General features: G+C 46.0%; 1 protein-coding gene across 4 annotated transcripts in view; it reads left to right on the top strand.

Annotated features, from left to right (window-relative positions):
• MEGF6 (multiple EGF like domains 6) overlaps positions 1-14,957 on the top strand; it is a 221,695-nt gene that overhangs the window by 7,884 nt on the left and 198,854 nt on the right. For all 4 annotated transcript variants that reach the window (XM_081015974.1, XM_081015973.1, XM_081015976.1 and 1 more), the window contains exon 2: positions 5,499-5,633. In XM_081015974.1, coding sequence (XP_080872100.1) covers positions 5,499-5,633 — 135 coding nt within the window. The remainder of the gene's footprint in view (positions 1-5,498; positions 5,634-14,957) is intronic.

Raw genomic sequence — 14,957 nt, forward strand, 5'->3', positions numbered from 1 at the left:
CACATGCATGCAGAAAGTAATTGCTGCTCTGTGCAATGGGACCTGTTCACTAGAGCAGAGGTGCAGGGCCTTGGGACTGGGGTCCAAATGTGGCCCTCCAGGGCTTTCTGTCTGGCCCCTGGAAATCTTCCCAGGCTGCATGCCTCTCACTTGCCCTGCTTTGCAGACTCCGAGTGTTTTTGCTTGGCTGGAATATGCCCTTGAACTCCATTAATAGTTCCTGCTTGCTTGGATAGAGGAGAGGGTGTGTGTGTGTGTGTGTGTGTGTGTGTGTGTGTGTGTGTAAACTACTGTACAAAGGCAAAATTCACATGGATTGCTCTGTTCACTTTTGCCCCTAGCTCTACCCACCACTGGCACATGGCCCTCAGAAGATGGTTTAGAAGCGAATGTGGCCCCTAAGCTGAAAAAGCATCCCTCACCCCACCTGAGAAAGTTCCATGGTCATGGGGCAGTCATGTTAGTCTCTTGTAGCAAAGCCAACCATTTAATGTTGTGGCCCCTGAAAGACAAATTTAGAAGCTTTTATGGGCTGCAGTACAGCTCCACCTCCGACAGACATGAACTGTAGTCCACGAAAGCTTCCACTTTAGTAAAGTTATTAGTCTTTAAACATGCCACCAGACTCCTTGGACTGGTTTTCATTTTTGTGTGTGTCTTCTGCAACATGCCATCTATGCAGCAATTGTGGTGGATTTCTGTTGGACCACCCGCACATCAATTCACTCGGTTGTTCTGGAAGGCTTCTCCGATGTTACTGCATTGTTGCTGTGTAGAGGGGCAATCTTAAAGCATGGGACGTGGGTGGTGCTGTGGTCTAAACCACCGAGCCTCTTGGGCTTGCTGATCACAAGGTTGGCAGTTCGAATCTGCGCGACGGGATAAGCTCCCGTTGCTCTGTCCCAGCTCCTGCCAGCCTAGAAGTTCAAAAGCATACCAGCCCGAGTAGATAAATAGGTACCACTGCAGCAGGAAGGTAAATGATGTTTCTGTGTGCTCTGGCCTCTGTCATGGTGTTCCGTGTGCCAGAAGCAGTTTAGTCATGCTAGCCACATGACCCAGAAAAGCTGTCTGCAGACAAATGCCGGCTCCCTTGGCTTCAAAGTGGAGATGAGCGTGATACCCCATAGTCAAATTTGACTGGACTTAACTGTCCAGGGGGCCTTTACTTTTTTTTACCTACAGTGTAACAAAAGAGCAACACTCTCTGCCCACCCCCCAAACGACCCTGAACATTTGTGCTATGAGAAGTTGCAGGATTTCATCAGGAAGCTATAGTGGTACCTTGGGTAACATACGCTTCAGGTTACAGACTCCGCTAACCCAGAAATAGTACCTTGGGTTAAGAACTTTGCTTCAGGATGAGAACAGAAATCGTGCTCTGGCGGCGTGGCAGCAGGAGGAGGCCCCATTAGTTAAAGTGGTACTTCAGGTTAAGAACAGTTTCAGGTTAAGAACAGACCTCCGGAATGAATTAAGTACTTAACCCGAGGTACCACTGTACAGGACATCTGTCCCGGAACTCTTGCAGGCTGAAACAGTATTGGAAGTGGGATTGTGTATAACTGCCCTGATACCATCATGAGCTCAAATCATCGCAAATGCAGAATAAAATGGATTTCTGGAAGGGCTTTCAGTTGTCCCACCCCCACCCCGAGGAAGTGTGTGTTTCAAGGCTGCCATCTTAAGAGCTCAACCAGGAGAAAGTTGTTCACGCTGCTCAGTTGAAAGGATTGCTCATTTTTACGAGCACAGTATTTGCCTTCTGTCTTCCTCTCTTCGCAATTAAAGCTTATAGCTCTGGCGCTCGGCAGACGACTGTGTGAATCTTTGGAAAGTTTCCTTACAAGCTTGAGCTCTGGCCAAGAGCGCCATTCTCGACTCAGCGAAATCTTTGTTTTCCTTTGTAAACCGAACCAGGATTGAACAACATAGTAAATCCTGACCATCTTCTCCATATGTTGTTTGCCCTGTGATGGGATATGTGTGTTAGGCGTTGGGGTTGAGGGCGGGGGGACAGGATCATGTCATTGATGCGCTTTGAAAGACTCCACCATGATGACATTTCCCCTATTTCTGGAAAACTCGTTAAGTTTATAAGGTGAGCAACTTGAGGCAGGGATAACCTAGGCTGGTTGAGTGCAAATGCGTTCTGAGAAAGCCGTTGTTGCAGCCTGAATTATAACCCAGTCAAACCCCAGAAGGCTTGGATTCAAGTGGATTTATTGCCCTTTGGATTGGCTCACCGCAAATCTCCGTCGGCCTTTGTCAACCTGGTGCCCTCCAGATGTTTTGCACTACATCTGGAGGTTTATCAGATTGGCTGGGGTTGATGGGAGTTGTAGTCTAAAACATCTGGAGCACACCTGGCTGGCAAAGGCTGGTCTGAGTATTCTAGTCCATTGTAGGGAGAAGATAAATTGGGTGTGGCAGGATGATTTGCTGTGGAAGGTTTCCCTGTTGTCTAACAAAAGCAGCAACAAGACATACCTGCTCTTCTGCCTAAACACCCTTACCTGGCCCATTGAACTCAATGAGACTTCTGGTTAGACATCCAAAGACTGTGCAGTTGGAATCCCTGATATATGGAAATTTGGATTTGTACTCTTGGTCAACCGTGTGTGTGGCTCAAGGAAGGTGTGGTGTGGTTCAATTAACGGAGTTGGGAGAGCAGATAATGGGAGACAGTCTTCTCTCTCTTGGGGTCTTGGAGAGTTGCTGCTACTCAGAACGGATAATATTGGCTCAATGGGCCAGTGGTCTAACTTGAAGCGAATGCTGTGTGTTCCATTGAGGAAGGAGCCATAGCTCATGGTAACAGCATCTGCTTTGCATGCAGGAGGTCCCGGTTCAATCCCCGGCCTCTCTAGGTAATTCTGGGGAAGACCCCTGCCTCAAACCCTGGCAGTCAGCATAGATAATACTGCATGGACACTCTGGCTCAGTTCAAAGGCAGCTTGCATGTTTGGGTCCTCAGCGATCCAATTGCCAAATGAATGCGCTCAATCAAATGTTTGATGTGCTCAGAATGGGAGTAAAAGCACTCTGTGTACTCTCAGGAACACCCTTTTGTCCTTAGGTTTGTTTTTGTTTTTAAAGGAAGCAAAGCTCTGCTCCATTTTGGATATACTTAAAAGGGTTATATCCAATGCTGGACCTACTTGGAACAAGCCCTTTGAAATTAATGGACACGACAACTTTAGATCCATTAATGTTGACAGGTCTGCTCTGAGTAGGGCTAGCGTTGGCTGAGACCCAAAGCCTTTCAACTTCACCTGCCAAGAGCTCTGAAAGCAAAAGTTGGCAGTTCTGCAGCCCAGCCCAGGACAGCGTTTATCTCTGCACGTCCCGGTAAAGTAGAGACAGGTGGGGAGGATTCCCCCCTCCCCACACACATAGGTTTTATCCTGAGGCTCCCTTGCAGCCTTTAATCTAGCCCTGTTAGCTTAACTCATCATCACTGACTGGAACACTTCTTTTGATGAGCTCTTGATTTAGCTTAGCACATCCTGCCTCTCTGTTCCAGCTTCCCTGGAGACAATAGATTTCACTCTCAGGACACAGTATTAGCTGAATGAAGAACAAAATTAGCCTGGCTGTAAACAAACATTTCTGTTTGGGGGTTATGGAATCCTGGAGAGCCAAACGTGACTCGTGCAATGTCTGTAGGATTGGCGTTTCCTCACCTAGAGTGGCTGAGATGCTGGTGTAGTAGTTAGAGCCAGAGTGGGGGACTTTCTTGGATCCCGAGGGCCACATTCCCTAGTGGTCAACAAGGGGGGGACACACACGTCAGTGGCTGGCAGGGCCAGAGGCAAAGTGACTCTTAACTTTGCAGTTTTCCAGCCAGCAAAAAGCAAGGAAAGAGTGGGCAGTCTTTATATTGAGAGGCAGGGGGTGGGGGGTGGAATCTGGGTCGAATCCAGCATTAATTAGAGCAGATGCACCAAAATGAATGGGAGCAACTAACATAGGACCATTCAGGAGGAATTGTTGTTGTTGTTTAGTCGTGTCCGACTCTTCGTGACCCCATGGACCAGAGCACGCCAGGCACGCCTGTCTTCCACTGCCTCTCGCAGTTTGGTCAGACTCATGTTTGTAGCTTCGAGAACACTGTCCAACCATCTCGTCCTCTGTCATTCCCTTCTCCTTGTGCCCTCCATCTTTCCCAACATCAGGGTCTTTTCCAGGGAGTCTTCTCTTCTCATGAGGTGGCCAAATTATTGGAGCCTCGGCTTCAGGATCTGTCCTTCCAGTGAGTACTCAGGGCTGATTTCCTTAAGAATGGATAGGTTTGATCTTCTTGCAGTCCATGGGACTCTCAAGAGTCTCCTCCAGCACCAGAATTCAAAAGCATCAATTCTTCGGTGATCCAGCTCTCACTTCCATACATCACCACTGGGGAAACCATAACTTTGACTATACGGACCTTTGTTGGCAAGGTGATGTCTCTGCTTTTTAAGATGCTGTCTAGGTTTGTCATTGCTTTTCTCCCAAGAAGCAGGTGTCTTTTAATTTCGTGACTGCTGTCACCATCTGCAGAAAGTACAAGAAAGTAAAATCTCTCACTGCCTCCATTTCTTCCCCTTCTATTTGCCAGGAGGTGATGGGACCAGTGGCCATGATCTTAGTTTTTTTTTATTGTTGAGCTTCAGACCATATTTTGCGCTCTCCTCTTTCACCCTCATTAAAAGGTTCTTTAATTCCTCCTCACTTTCTGCCATCATAGTTGTGTCATCTGCATATCTGAGGTTGTTGATATTTCCTCCGGCAATCTTACCACCTGGAGCAGGAACTGGCAAGCCATTCCAGTATGCCTGCCAAGAAAACTCCATGGACAAAAACAGCAGGAGGAATTAGGTGGATACAACAAATTATTTTCAGATAGGACTGATATTGGATCCATTTCCATCCCTCAATTTCACTTGAATTGTGTTTTCTTGCATTATGCTGCTAGCTAATTCTAAGTAATGATGCATTCCTGAAAGGTTATTTCCTCCCCGCACCCAAAATAGTGTGGGTGTGGTGGTGGTGGGGAGGGATTCATATCATAATCACTAGGTGATCCATATTCTCTGTGTGCCAATCCCTTAATTATTTTGAAAGAAGGCAGCCGTGATGCCTACCTTGAAAAGTAGGGGTGCACCACCTGTTTTCAGCCAGAGGGCTGCATTCTTTCCTGAGGGGCAGATGCCAGAGGGAAGCGTAGCAGGAGCAATACATGTAAATTTGGCCTTTCTACGGTAGGCTAGTTCCTACACACACTTTTTGGCATCATCTGTCCAGGCAAGAGGAAAGCATGGCCAAAGATCAAGGACGTATTCCAACCGGGCAAAAGCAATCAAGGAGAGCAAGTTAGAGATGTGGCCCAGGGAGAGGAAGCATAGTCTGAGGGCCGGTGAAAAAAAGCCTAGAGGGCCAGGTTTGTCCCCTGTGCCTGAAAAGAAAGTCCCACTGTTCAACCGCGCAAAGAAATAACATCTTTCTTTTCCCTCCAGGCCAAACGTCTGTGCAGAGCGACAACTAGCAATGGTCAGTCACCGACAGCCACGCATCAGCTCCTTCTCTCGGTTGGTTAAAGTGTGGAATCCAAGTTGTCGAGGGCATCCATGGTGCTTGGGCTACGAACGGAGGTACGTGCCGTCGCTGCGCTGGGTCTCCCGTATTTGTCTTGTTGCTCTTTCCAATTGCTACGTTGCCCGCATCTTGAAAGCTTGGTGGAGCAGCCTCTCCACCCCTGGACCATAATGGGATGCGTTCAGTGTCAGTTACATTCAGAGTGGAACCGTTGAAGTTAATAGACACGACTAACTTAGGCCGACTGATTTCAGCTAGTAGGACTTAGTTGGCGTATAGCCGTCAAAGTGAATGGGCCTATTGCAGTCATGCTCACTGATTTCATAGGGCCGTCTCTGAGGCTGCACCCACACCTTCAATTAAAGCACTATTATACCAGTGCTTTAAATGGCACAGCTTTAATATCTTCCCCTAAGGAATCCTTGGAGCTGCAGTTTATTAAGGGTGCCGAGCAGGCTTCCCCCTCCCTAGAAAAAAGGGGTGCCAGAACTCACCATGAACACCTCCCTTGTTCTCTTATAATGGCAATGGCGCCCACCTGAGAGGTGGAAAAAAAGCCCGGGCACTGAGAATTGTTATGAGATCCCTATTTCCCTTACAGAGCTGCAATTCCCAGAGTTTTTGGGGAAGATTGATGGTTAAATCACTCTGGGAATTGTAGCTCTGTGAGAGAAAGAGGGGTCTTCTAACAACTCACAGGACTCTTAAACTACAGCTTCCAGATTATTATTTTTTGGGAGGGAAGACGTGCTTAAACTGGTGTCATACTGTGTTAAATGTATGGTGCAGATGTGGCCTGAGTAGGACCAACCTTGGACACAACACAGTATAAATATATGAAGCTGCTTACAGCTGGGCTGGCTAACCTTTGTGCCTGCAGATGTTTTGGGACCACAACTCCCATCTTCATCCCTGACCATTGGCCATGCAGGCTGGGACTGATGGGAGCTGGAGTTCAGTAACATCTGGAGGGGCTCCCCACCCCTGCTGTACACAAAAATCAAACCATTGGTCCATCTAGTTCTGGATTATTTAATTTTACCTCTTGGGCAGCAAGATGAATAATGCAGTTTTGGACAGCAGATGGACTGCAGTGGAATGGAGACAGTGCTGCATGCAACAAATACAGAAACAGAAAATGAGGTCTTCTTGCATCTCTACTCAGAGTAGATTCATGTCTATCAGTTTCAGTGGGTTCACTTTAAAGAGGACTAATGTTGGGTGCAACCCTGTGTCCCTGAAAGAAATGAAGACAGCTCCTTCCTTCCTTTCTTTTTTAAAGAAATTCCTGTCTTGTATTTAAGGAATCCCTTGCAGCCTGTAATTGTCAGCAATTACCTTGCTGATGGAGAGCTGTCCACCAGTAAGGCTGAACTTACTGATTTATTTCTTCTTTTGGTCTCAAAGTCTGTGTCTTTGTCTGGTGCGGAGAGGACACTTTGAAATGTGAGGGGCTTTGTCTGCTGCTACAGCACTTCAAAGGCTCAGAATCCTCCGTCTTGCAAATGTTCGGCTCGCTCTCATGCGATGAATCTCCCTCCATCCCCTCTTTTTAACATTGTAAATCAGGAAGCATAAACACAATCTCTCTTCTCTTCTCCGTGAGACTCTAGCTGCTCTCTTCCTGGCTTGAAAAACATGCACGTTTTTGGCACGCAAAGTCAGAGGGGTTTGTGCTTACTGTCAAGTCAGAGCACGGCAACTCGGTAAAGTGGTAGTAAATCCCAGGTTATACCATTGCTGTGTATATTATTTTGCAAGAGTTACATAAGCAAATAGGCAGGGGTCTTGCCCCCAAGACAGAGGCTGTGCTATCAATATTTTAACTGTGTTTGTGTGGCTGAAACGTGGCTGAAACATTAACCCCCCCCATTTTGTCTTGGAAATTTGGGGTTGGGGGAGCTCACTGCCCATCTCAACAGTTCCTTCTCGGTCACTTTTTCTCCCTCCTGGAAGCCCACAGGAGAATCCTGGCAACTCCAGTAGGGTTTGCTGGAAACCCTGGAGAGCCAATCACTGCCGGCAATACTGAGCTAGTTATGGACCAATGGACTGACTCGGTATAGAAAAGGGCTATAATTTGGTGGTAGGGCATCTACTTCGCATGCAGAAGGGTCCCATATTCAACCCAGGGAATGTTCTATGTGTGAAATCCTGGAGAGCCGCTGCAGGTCAATGTAGATGATCAGCAGTGGTCGGGGCCCATTGAGACTGGTAGGGTGGCCGGCAGGGAGCCCAACAGTAGGTGGGGCCAGAGCCAGTTAATTCCAGTTTTGACCCCTATCCTTCTCCTTGCTGAGTTCTACAAGGGGCAACTCTGACATGAGGGAGGAAGTGGAAGCTGAGAGATTGTGCAGGGTCTTGGACTAAGAGAAGAAAGCAGGCTGGTAGGGGCTGACTAAGAGCAGTATGAGGTTGGTGCCCCATTTGCTGAAATGGACCAACTTCCACTGTGCTGAACTAGATGGACTTATGGTCTGATGATATAAGGCTACTCAAGAGCTGGCTCAGTTACAATCTCAGGGTTGTGGGTTTGAGCCCCACGTTGGGTAAAAGATTACTGTATTGCTGGGGGTTGGACTAGATGACCAACATGGTCCCTTCCAGCACTGGCGGAGGAACAAGGGGCGGGGGGAGTGCACCGCCCTGGCACCATTGGGGAGGGGGTTACCATCGCAGCCGCCCCCTGGGACTTGTCCACACCCCCCCATAGCGCCAGGCACCATGCCTCCACAGGTTGCCGCCATGCCCCCAGGACAGACGACACCACGCCCCTGGGTGGCATGCCACACCCCCAGATGCTTGCCACGCCCCCAGGATGCACGCCAGCCACGCCCCCACCTGCTCTCCATCCCCAGTGCTGAAGAATGCAGCTTCGCCACTGCCTTCCAGCTCAACAATTCTGTGAACTTCCCTGTGCTATTACTGAGCTTGAGTTGGGCTAGATTTCAGCTGAACATCAGGAGGCTATAGTTTCTTTTTAGTGCAAGTTTTTAATAAGATATATAAGCTTAAATATATCTTTCAACTAGCATATCTCTATATCTGAAGTTGTCTTCAGATAACCCTCAGTTATCTGAGGCAGCACCTACGGGTGAAGACCTTTTCATTTCTTTATCCTTCCCTATTGCTGATAACACACCAGAACCACAACAGCTTTTGAAAATATTAATCAACAAGCATGTATTCCACTTGCATTACCCATGTTAATCAACCTTAAAATAATAGTTGGCTGATCTACCAGTTAAAGCAGTCAAAGTTTGCAGCCGGGTTCATGATAATCCTTCAGAGCTCACTAGAACCAAAAGAGCATTTAAAAACACTAATAAACGAGTGTGAGTGTTACTAATCAGCAAGTATAACTGTGACTTGCTGCCCCCTGTTAATCAACCTAAAATATTAGTTGGCTGATCTACCAGTTCAACCAGTCAAAGGTTGCAGCCCATCTATCCATAATCCTTGGGAGTGAAAGCTCATAGCTCCGCCGTGTATGGTTCATATCATGCAAAGTATGTTTCCTGGCCTCTGTGTTGGCTTCTGGAGCTGTTTCAATTGGCCAACACTGGGCTGTGGAAGCAGATGAATCGGGAGCTTGGCTGCAGCATTGCGGATTTCCTTGATGGGACCAGGGAGGCACGGCAGCTGCTCCACTTTTTTTTGGTTATAAGCAGTTATGTGACAAAGATTGGACAACAGGGGAACTTAGCCATGGGCATGGCCCAAGCAGGGGTTGCAAAAGGCAGGCAAAGGGCACGCACCACGTTGGCAGTTCTGGAAGAAGTCACACATTATTTAATGTTTAAATTTTTGGCAGGGAACAAATACGACCAATTTTGCCTTGACATTCCAGGAGTATGCAGTTATGTAACTTTATTATTATTATTATTTTATAAGATATCTATTAAAATTTCAAAAACAAAAAATTACATAGTTAAAGAGAAAAGAAACAAGGAAAAATATATATATATATAAAAAAGAGAAAAAAAACATACAAAATACAAAGTACAGAGAAAAAAATAAAAAAGAAACACTTAAAAACAAATTAATCCTTCCGTATCTTACATTTCATTTCCTTGCTTCTCTGACCTCTTCTCACCTCCCTTTTTTGTATTCCAGTTCAATTGGTTAATTCAGCAATTCCTTTCCCTCTTTGTTTATATCTTAGTCCTTTAACTTAATATTTTATAACTTTAGATTCTCACCTATTAACCCCATTTTTACATACACCTTTATGACATTGCTACTAGAACCACTTAATTTCATTCTAGCATCATCTAACATTCATTAATTTTACAGTATTTCTGTAAATAGTCTTTAAATTTCTTCCAATCTTCTTCCACCGACTCTTCTCCCTGGTCTCGGATCCTGCCAGTCATTTCCGCCAATTCCATGTAGTCCATCACCTTCATCTGCCATTCTTTCAGAGTGGGTAGATCTTGTGTCTTCCAATACTTTGCAATAAGTATTCTTGCTGCTGTTGTGGCACACATAAAGAAAGTTCTGTCCTTCTTTAACACCAATTGGCCGACTATGCCCAGGAGAAAGGCCTCTGGTTTCTTCAAGAAGGTATATTTAAATACCTTTTTCAATTCATTATAGATCATCTCCCAGAAAGCCTTAATCTTTGGGCACATCCACCAAAGGTGAAAGAATGTACCTTCAGTTTCTTTACATTTCCAACATTTATTATCGGGCAAATGATAGATTTTTGCAAGCTTGACTGGTGTCATGTACCACCTGTATATCATTTTCATAATATTCTCTCTTAAGGCATTGCATGTCGTAAACTTCATACCTGTGGTCCATAATGTTCCCAGTCAGCCATCATTATGTTATGTCCAACGTCTTGTGCCCATTTAATCATAGCAGATTTCACCGTTTCATCCTGAGTATTCCATTTCAACAGCAAGTTATACATCTTTGATAAAGTCTTAGTTTTGGGTTCTAACAGTTCTGTTTCTAATTTTGATTTTTCCACCTGGAAGCCAATTTTCTTGTCCGAATTATATGCCTCCATTATCTGATAATAATGAAGCCAATCTCGCACTTTGTTTTTTAGTTTCTCAAAACTCTGCAGTTTCAATCTGTCTCCCTCTTGTTCCAGAATTTCCCAATATTTCGGCCATTTGGCCTCCATATTGAGCTTTTTCAGTGCTTTCGCTTCCATCGGTGACAACCACCTTGGTGTTTTATTTTCCAATAAATCCTTATATCTTATCCAGACATTAAACAATGCTTTCCTGACAATATGATTCTTAAATGCTTTATGTGCTTTGACTTTGTCGTACCACAAATATGCACGCCATCCAAATACATTATTGAAACCTTCTAAGTCCAAAATGTCTGTGTTTTCAAGAAGCAGCCATTCTTTCAGCCAGCAAAAAGCTGCTGATTCATAATAAAGTTTAAGGTCTGGCAGGGCAAATCCACCTCTTTCCTTTGCATCCGTTAATATTTTAAATTTTATTCTGGGCTTCTTGCCCTGCCAGACAAATCTAGAAATATCTCTCTGCCACTTCTTGAAGCAGTCCATTTTGTCCAAAACTTGCAATGTTTGAAACAAAAACAACATTCTAGGCAATACATTCATTTTTATCGCAGCAATACGGCCTAGCAGTGAAAGCTTCAAGTTTGACCAAATTTCTAAATCTTTTTTCACTTCAGCCCAACATTTTTCATAATTGTCTTTAAATAGATTCCCATTTTTAGCTGTCATGTTAATCCCCAGGTATTTCACTTTCTTAACCACTGTTAAACCTGTCTCATTCTGAAACCTCTGTCTCTCCATCGTAGTTAAATTTTTCTCTAAGACCTTTGTTTTTGACTTATTCAGTTTAAATCCTGCAACCTGACCAAATTCTTGAATCAGTTCCAAAACCCTTTTAGTACTAGATTCTGGCTCCTGTACCGTCAATACTAAGTCATCTGCAAATGCTCTCAACTTGTACTGTTTAGCTCCGACTTGTATACCTTTAACCAACTGGTCCCTTCTAATCATATTCAGCAGGACCTCCAGGACCGATATAAAAAGCAATGGGGAGATTGGGCAACCTTGTTGTGTCCCTTTTTCTATCTTAAATTCCTCCGTCACCACGTTATTTACAATTAATTTAGCCTTTTGTTCTGAATAAATTGCACTTATACCGTTTTCAAAACCTTGGCCTACCTCCATCCCCTGTAGGTTCTTCTTCATAAAACTCCAAAAAATGTTGTCAAAAGCTTTCTCCGCGTCCACAAATATCAGAACTGCCTTAGTATTTATGTTCACTTGTAATTTTTCTAAAATATTGATTATGTTTCTCACATTATCAGATAGATGTCTACCCGGGAGAAAGCCTGCTTGGTCTTTATGTATCTGCAGTTATGTAACTTTAGACCAAATGTGGGTGGCTTCAGGTCCAGGGGCCAAATGTGCCCCTCCAGACCCCTCTGTCATAAAATTATAGGAAGGCACCCAACAGAGGGCCATCCAGTCTTCAATGAAATGAGCTAGGATAGTGAGAGGAGGTTTTTAGCATTTTGAGAGAGCTGGACTTCCTTAGATGCCAGATGATCACAGTACAGTGGTACCTCAGGTTAAGTACTTAATTCGTTCCGGAGGTCTGTTCTTAACCTGAAACTGTTCTTAACCTGAAGCACCACTTTAGCTAATGGGGCCTCCTGCTGTCGCTGCACCGCCACCACCCAATTTCTGTTCTTATCCTGAAGCAAAGTTCTTAACCCGAGGTACTATTTCTGGGTTAGCGGAGTCTGTAACCTGAAGCGTATGTAACCCGAGGTACCACTGTAGCCTTTAACATTAGGAACAAGAATAAATTTATTAATAGCCCTTTCTCTGATGTGCATCAAATTTATGAATGAAGCCCAATACAGTGTTCAAAACATACCCATTAAATATATATACAGTGGTACCTCAGGTTACAGATGCTTCAGGCTAAAGATGCTTCAGGTTACAGACTCTGCTAACCCAAAAATAGCACCTTGGGGTAAGAACTTTGCTTCAGGATGAGAACAGAAATCTCACAGCAGCAGCAGGAGGCCCCATTAGCTAAAGTGATGCTTTGGGTTAAGAATAATTTCAGGTTAAGAACGGACCTACAGAACGAATTAAGTTCTTAACCTGAGGTACCACTATATACAGAGAGGGAGAAAGAAAGGGTGGGGGGAGAGACAGATTTCTTCCAGCCTTACGAGGAGACAAAATGCATTGACTTTGGGACTCTTTGCTGCTGAGCCACAGAGGATGGGGGCAGTGACGGACCTAGCCGCTCGGGCACCCAGAGCGGCGCACATCCCGTGCCCCCATTGGGGGCAATCAGCGTGGTGATCAGTGCCCAGGGGGGTGGCGTAGTGATCCGCCATGGGGGGATTTTGTCACCCCCTTAGGGATGACACCTGGGGCAGACCGCCTCCACTGCCCCCCTTCCTATGTCCCTGGATGGGGGAGCTGCTCAGGGCTAGGGGGAGCTGGGGGTCTATTGCCTCAAGGCCCTCAAAACTTGTATCTGACCCTGGGTCAAAAGACGAAGGTCTGAAAAAAGTCTGCCTGTAGCCAAAGGGCTCAAGCTGGCCTGAATGGCTTTTAAGGAACTGTGCGCACCCACATTCTCTCCCTCTCCCTCTCGTTCCTGTGAGCAACACATATCTGGAAGGTAGAATTCTTGACCTCCTCCATCCTGGAGCAGCAGCGGGCTCTGGAGACGAGAGCAGCGTTTTCTGCCAAGCCCAGAGCAAGACGGCCAGAGTGGTTCCACCTGCCCTTCCTCTCTCCCCTCCTCTGGGTCCTGTTAAGTATGGCTATTTTTCTCCAGCTTAGTTCTCAATGCAATAAGGAGCCATATTAATTTTTATTGGGCTCGACAACATGAGCTTTTATTGGCATCCCTCTTTGAAACTGCATTGCCTGATAGTTCTCCTCCTTGCGGGGAATCCTTCCTAGGTGGATTCTTCTGCCAACTGGCTGCTCCCACACTGTGCCTCTAGCTGTACTACCCGGGTCAGAAACCAAATCTGTCAGATTGCAGCAAGGCACCTTGGCCTTCCTGTTGCACAAATAGAAATGTTGGGTGCTGCCATATGCAGAGTCTAACCAAAGTTCTAGTTGGAGAAGAGAAGCCTGAGAGGTGATCCGATAGCCGTTGTCAAATATCTGAAGGGCTGTGGTGTGGAAGATGGAGGGTTAGAAAAGTTGCGTTCTTCCTCCTCTCTCTTCCGAGCAGTGGCAAGAGTCCATGGGGTTCCAGACCCCTCCCCCCGGGTCTGTGTATCTTTGGAAGACTGAGACACAGTGGAGACTGTCATAGCCATAAGAAATATGGTTTATTTGCCTATTTACACCTTCAGTCTGCATGGAGGGGGTCCAGATCTTACAGCATGGCCATATCAAGAGGGGGTTGTCCCCCACAGCAGTGCAGGCAGCCTTCAGCCAACCTGCCCAAGATGGACCCCAGTCTTTCTTCTGCTGCCTTCTTCCCAGAACCTCTTGCTCCAAAACTCTCTTTTTCCTGTCACCTCAAACACCCCCCATCACCTGGGCTACATCTGTCTCCCCAGGCCAAAGGATTCCTCTCTGAGGGACCATCAACCCCTTTTGCCAGGGATTCCTTACCTGGCACAGTTATGCAGCTTGCACTTTTCATCCATATCCCAACAAATCAAAATCCTAACATTGATCCATTTCTAGGATTTGGGAGGGCGGGTTCCCTCCCAAATCCAGTGTGGTGTAGTGGTTAAGAGAGGTAGACTCGTAATCTGGTGAACCGGGTTTGCGTCTCCGCTCCTCCACATGCAGCTGCTGGGTGACCTTGGGCTAGTCACACTTCTTTGAAGTCTCTCAGTCTCACTCACCTCACAGGGTGTTTGTTGTGGGGGAGGAAGGGAAAGGAGAATGTTAGCTGCTTTGAGACTCCTTAGGGTAGTGATAAAGTGGGATATCAAATCCAAAAGCTGCTGCTTCTTCTTCTTCTTCTTCTTCCATGACATGGAGCAAACTTGTTTTCTGATGCTCCAAAGGGTAGGATCCAAATCAATTCACGTTGCAAAAAAGGAGGTTCCGACTAAATATTAGGAAGAATTATCTGATGGGAAAAGCTATCTGTCAGGGATTCTTCAGCTGTGATTCCTGAATCGCAGCCAGTTGGACTAGATGACCCTTGGGATTAGCCAAATTCATGGAGGGCAAGGCTATCAATGAGGACTAGCTATGCTGGCTGTGTTCTACCTCCACTGTTAGACGGAGTATGACTTTGAATACTAGGTCCTGGAAATTCCAAGTGGGGATATGTGCTGTTGTGCCCAAGTCCTGCTTGCAGGCTTCCCAGGGGCATTTGGTTGGGCCCTGTAAGAACAGGATGCTGGGCTAGAAGGGCCACTGGCCTGAT

The sequence above is a fragment of the Podarcis pityusensis genome (genome assembly GCF_964106645.2).
Source record: "Podarcis pityusensis genome assembly, chromosome: 8".
Lineage (NCBI taxonomy): Eukaryota > Metazoa > Chordata > Lepidosauria > Squamata > Lacertidae > Podarcis > Podarcis pityusensis.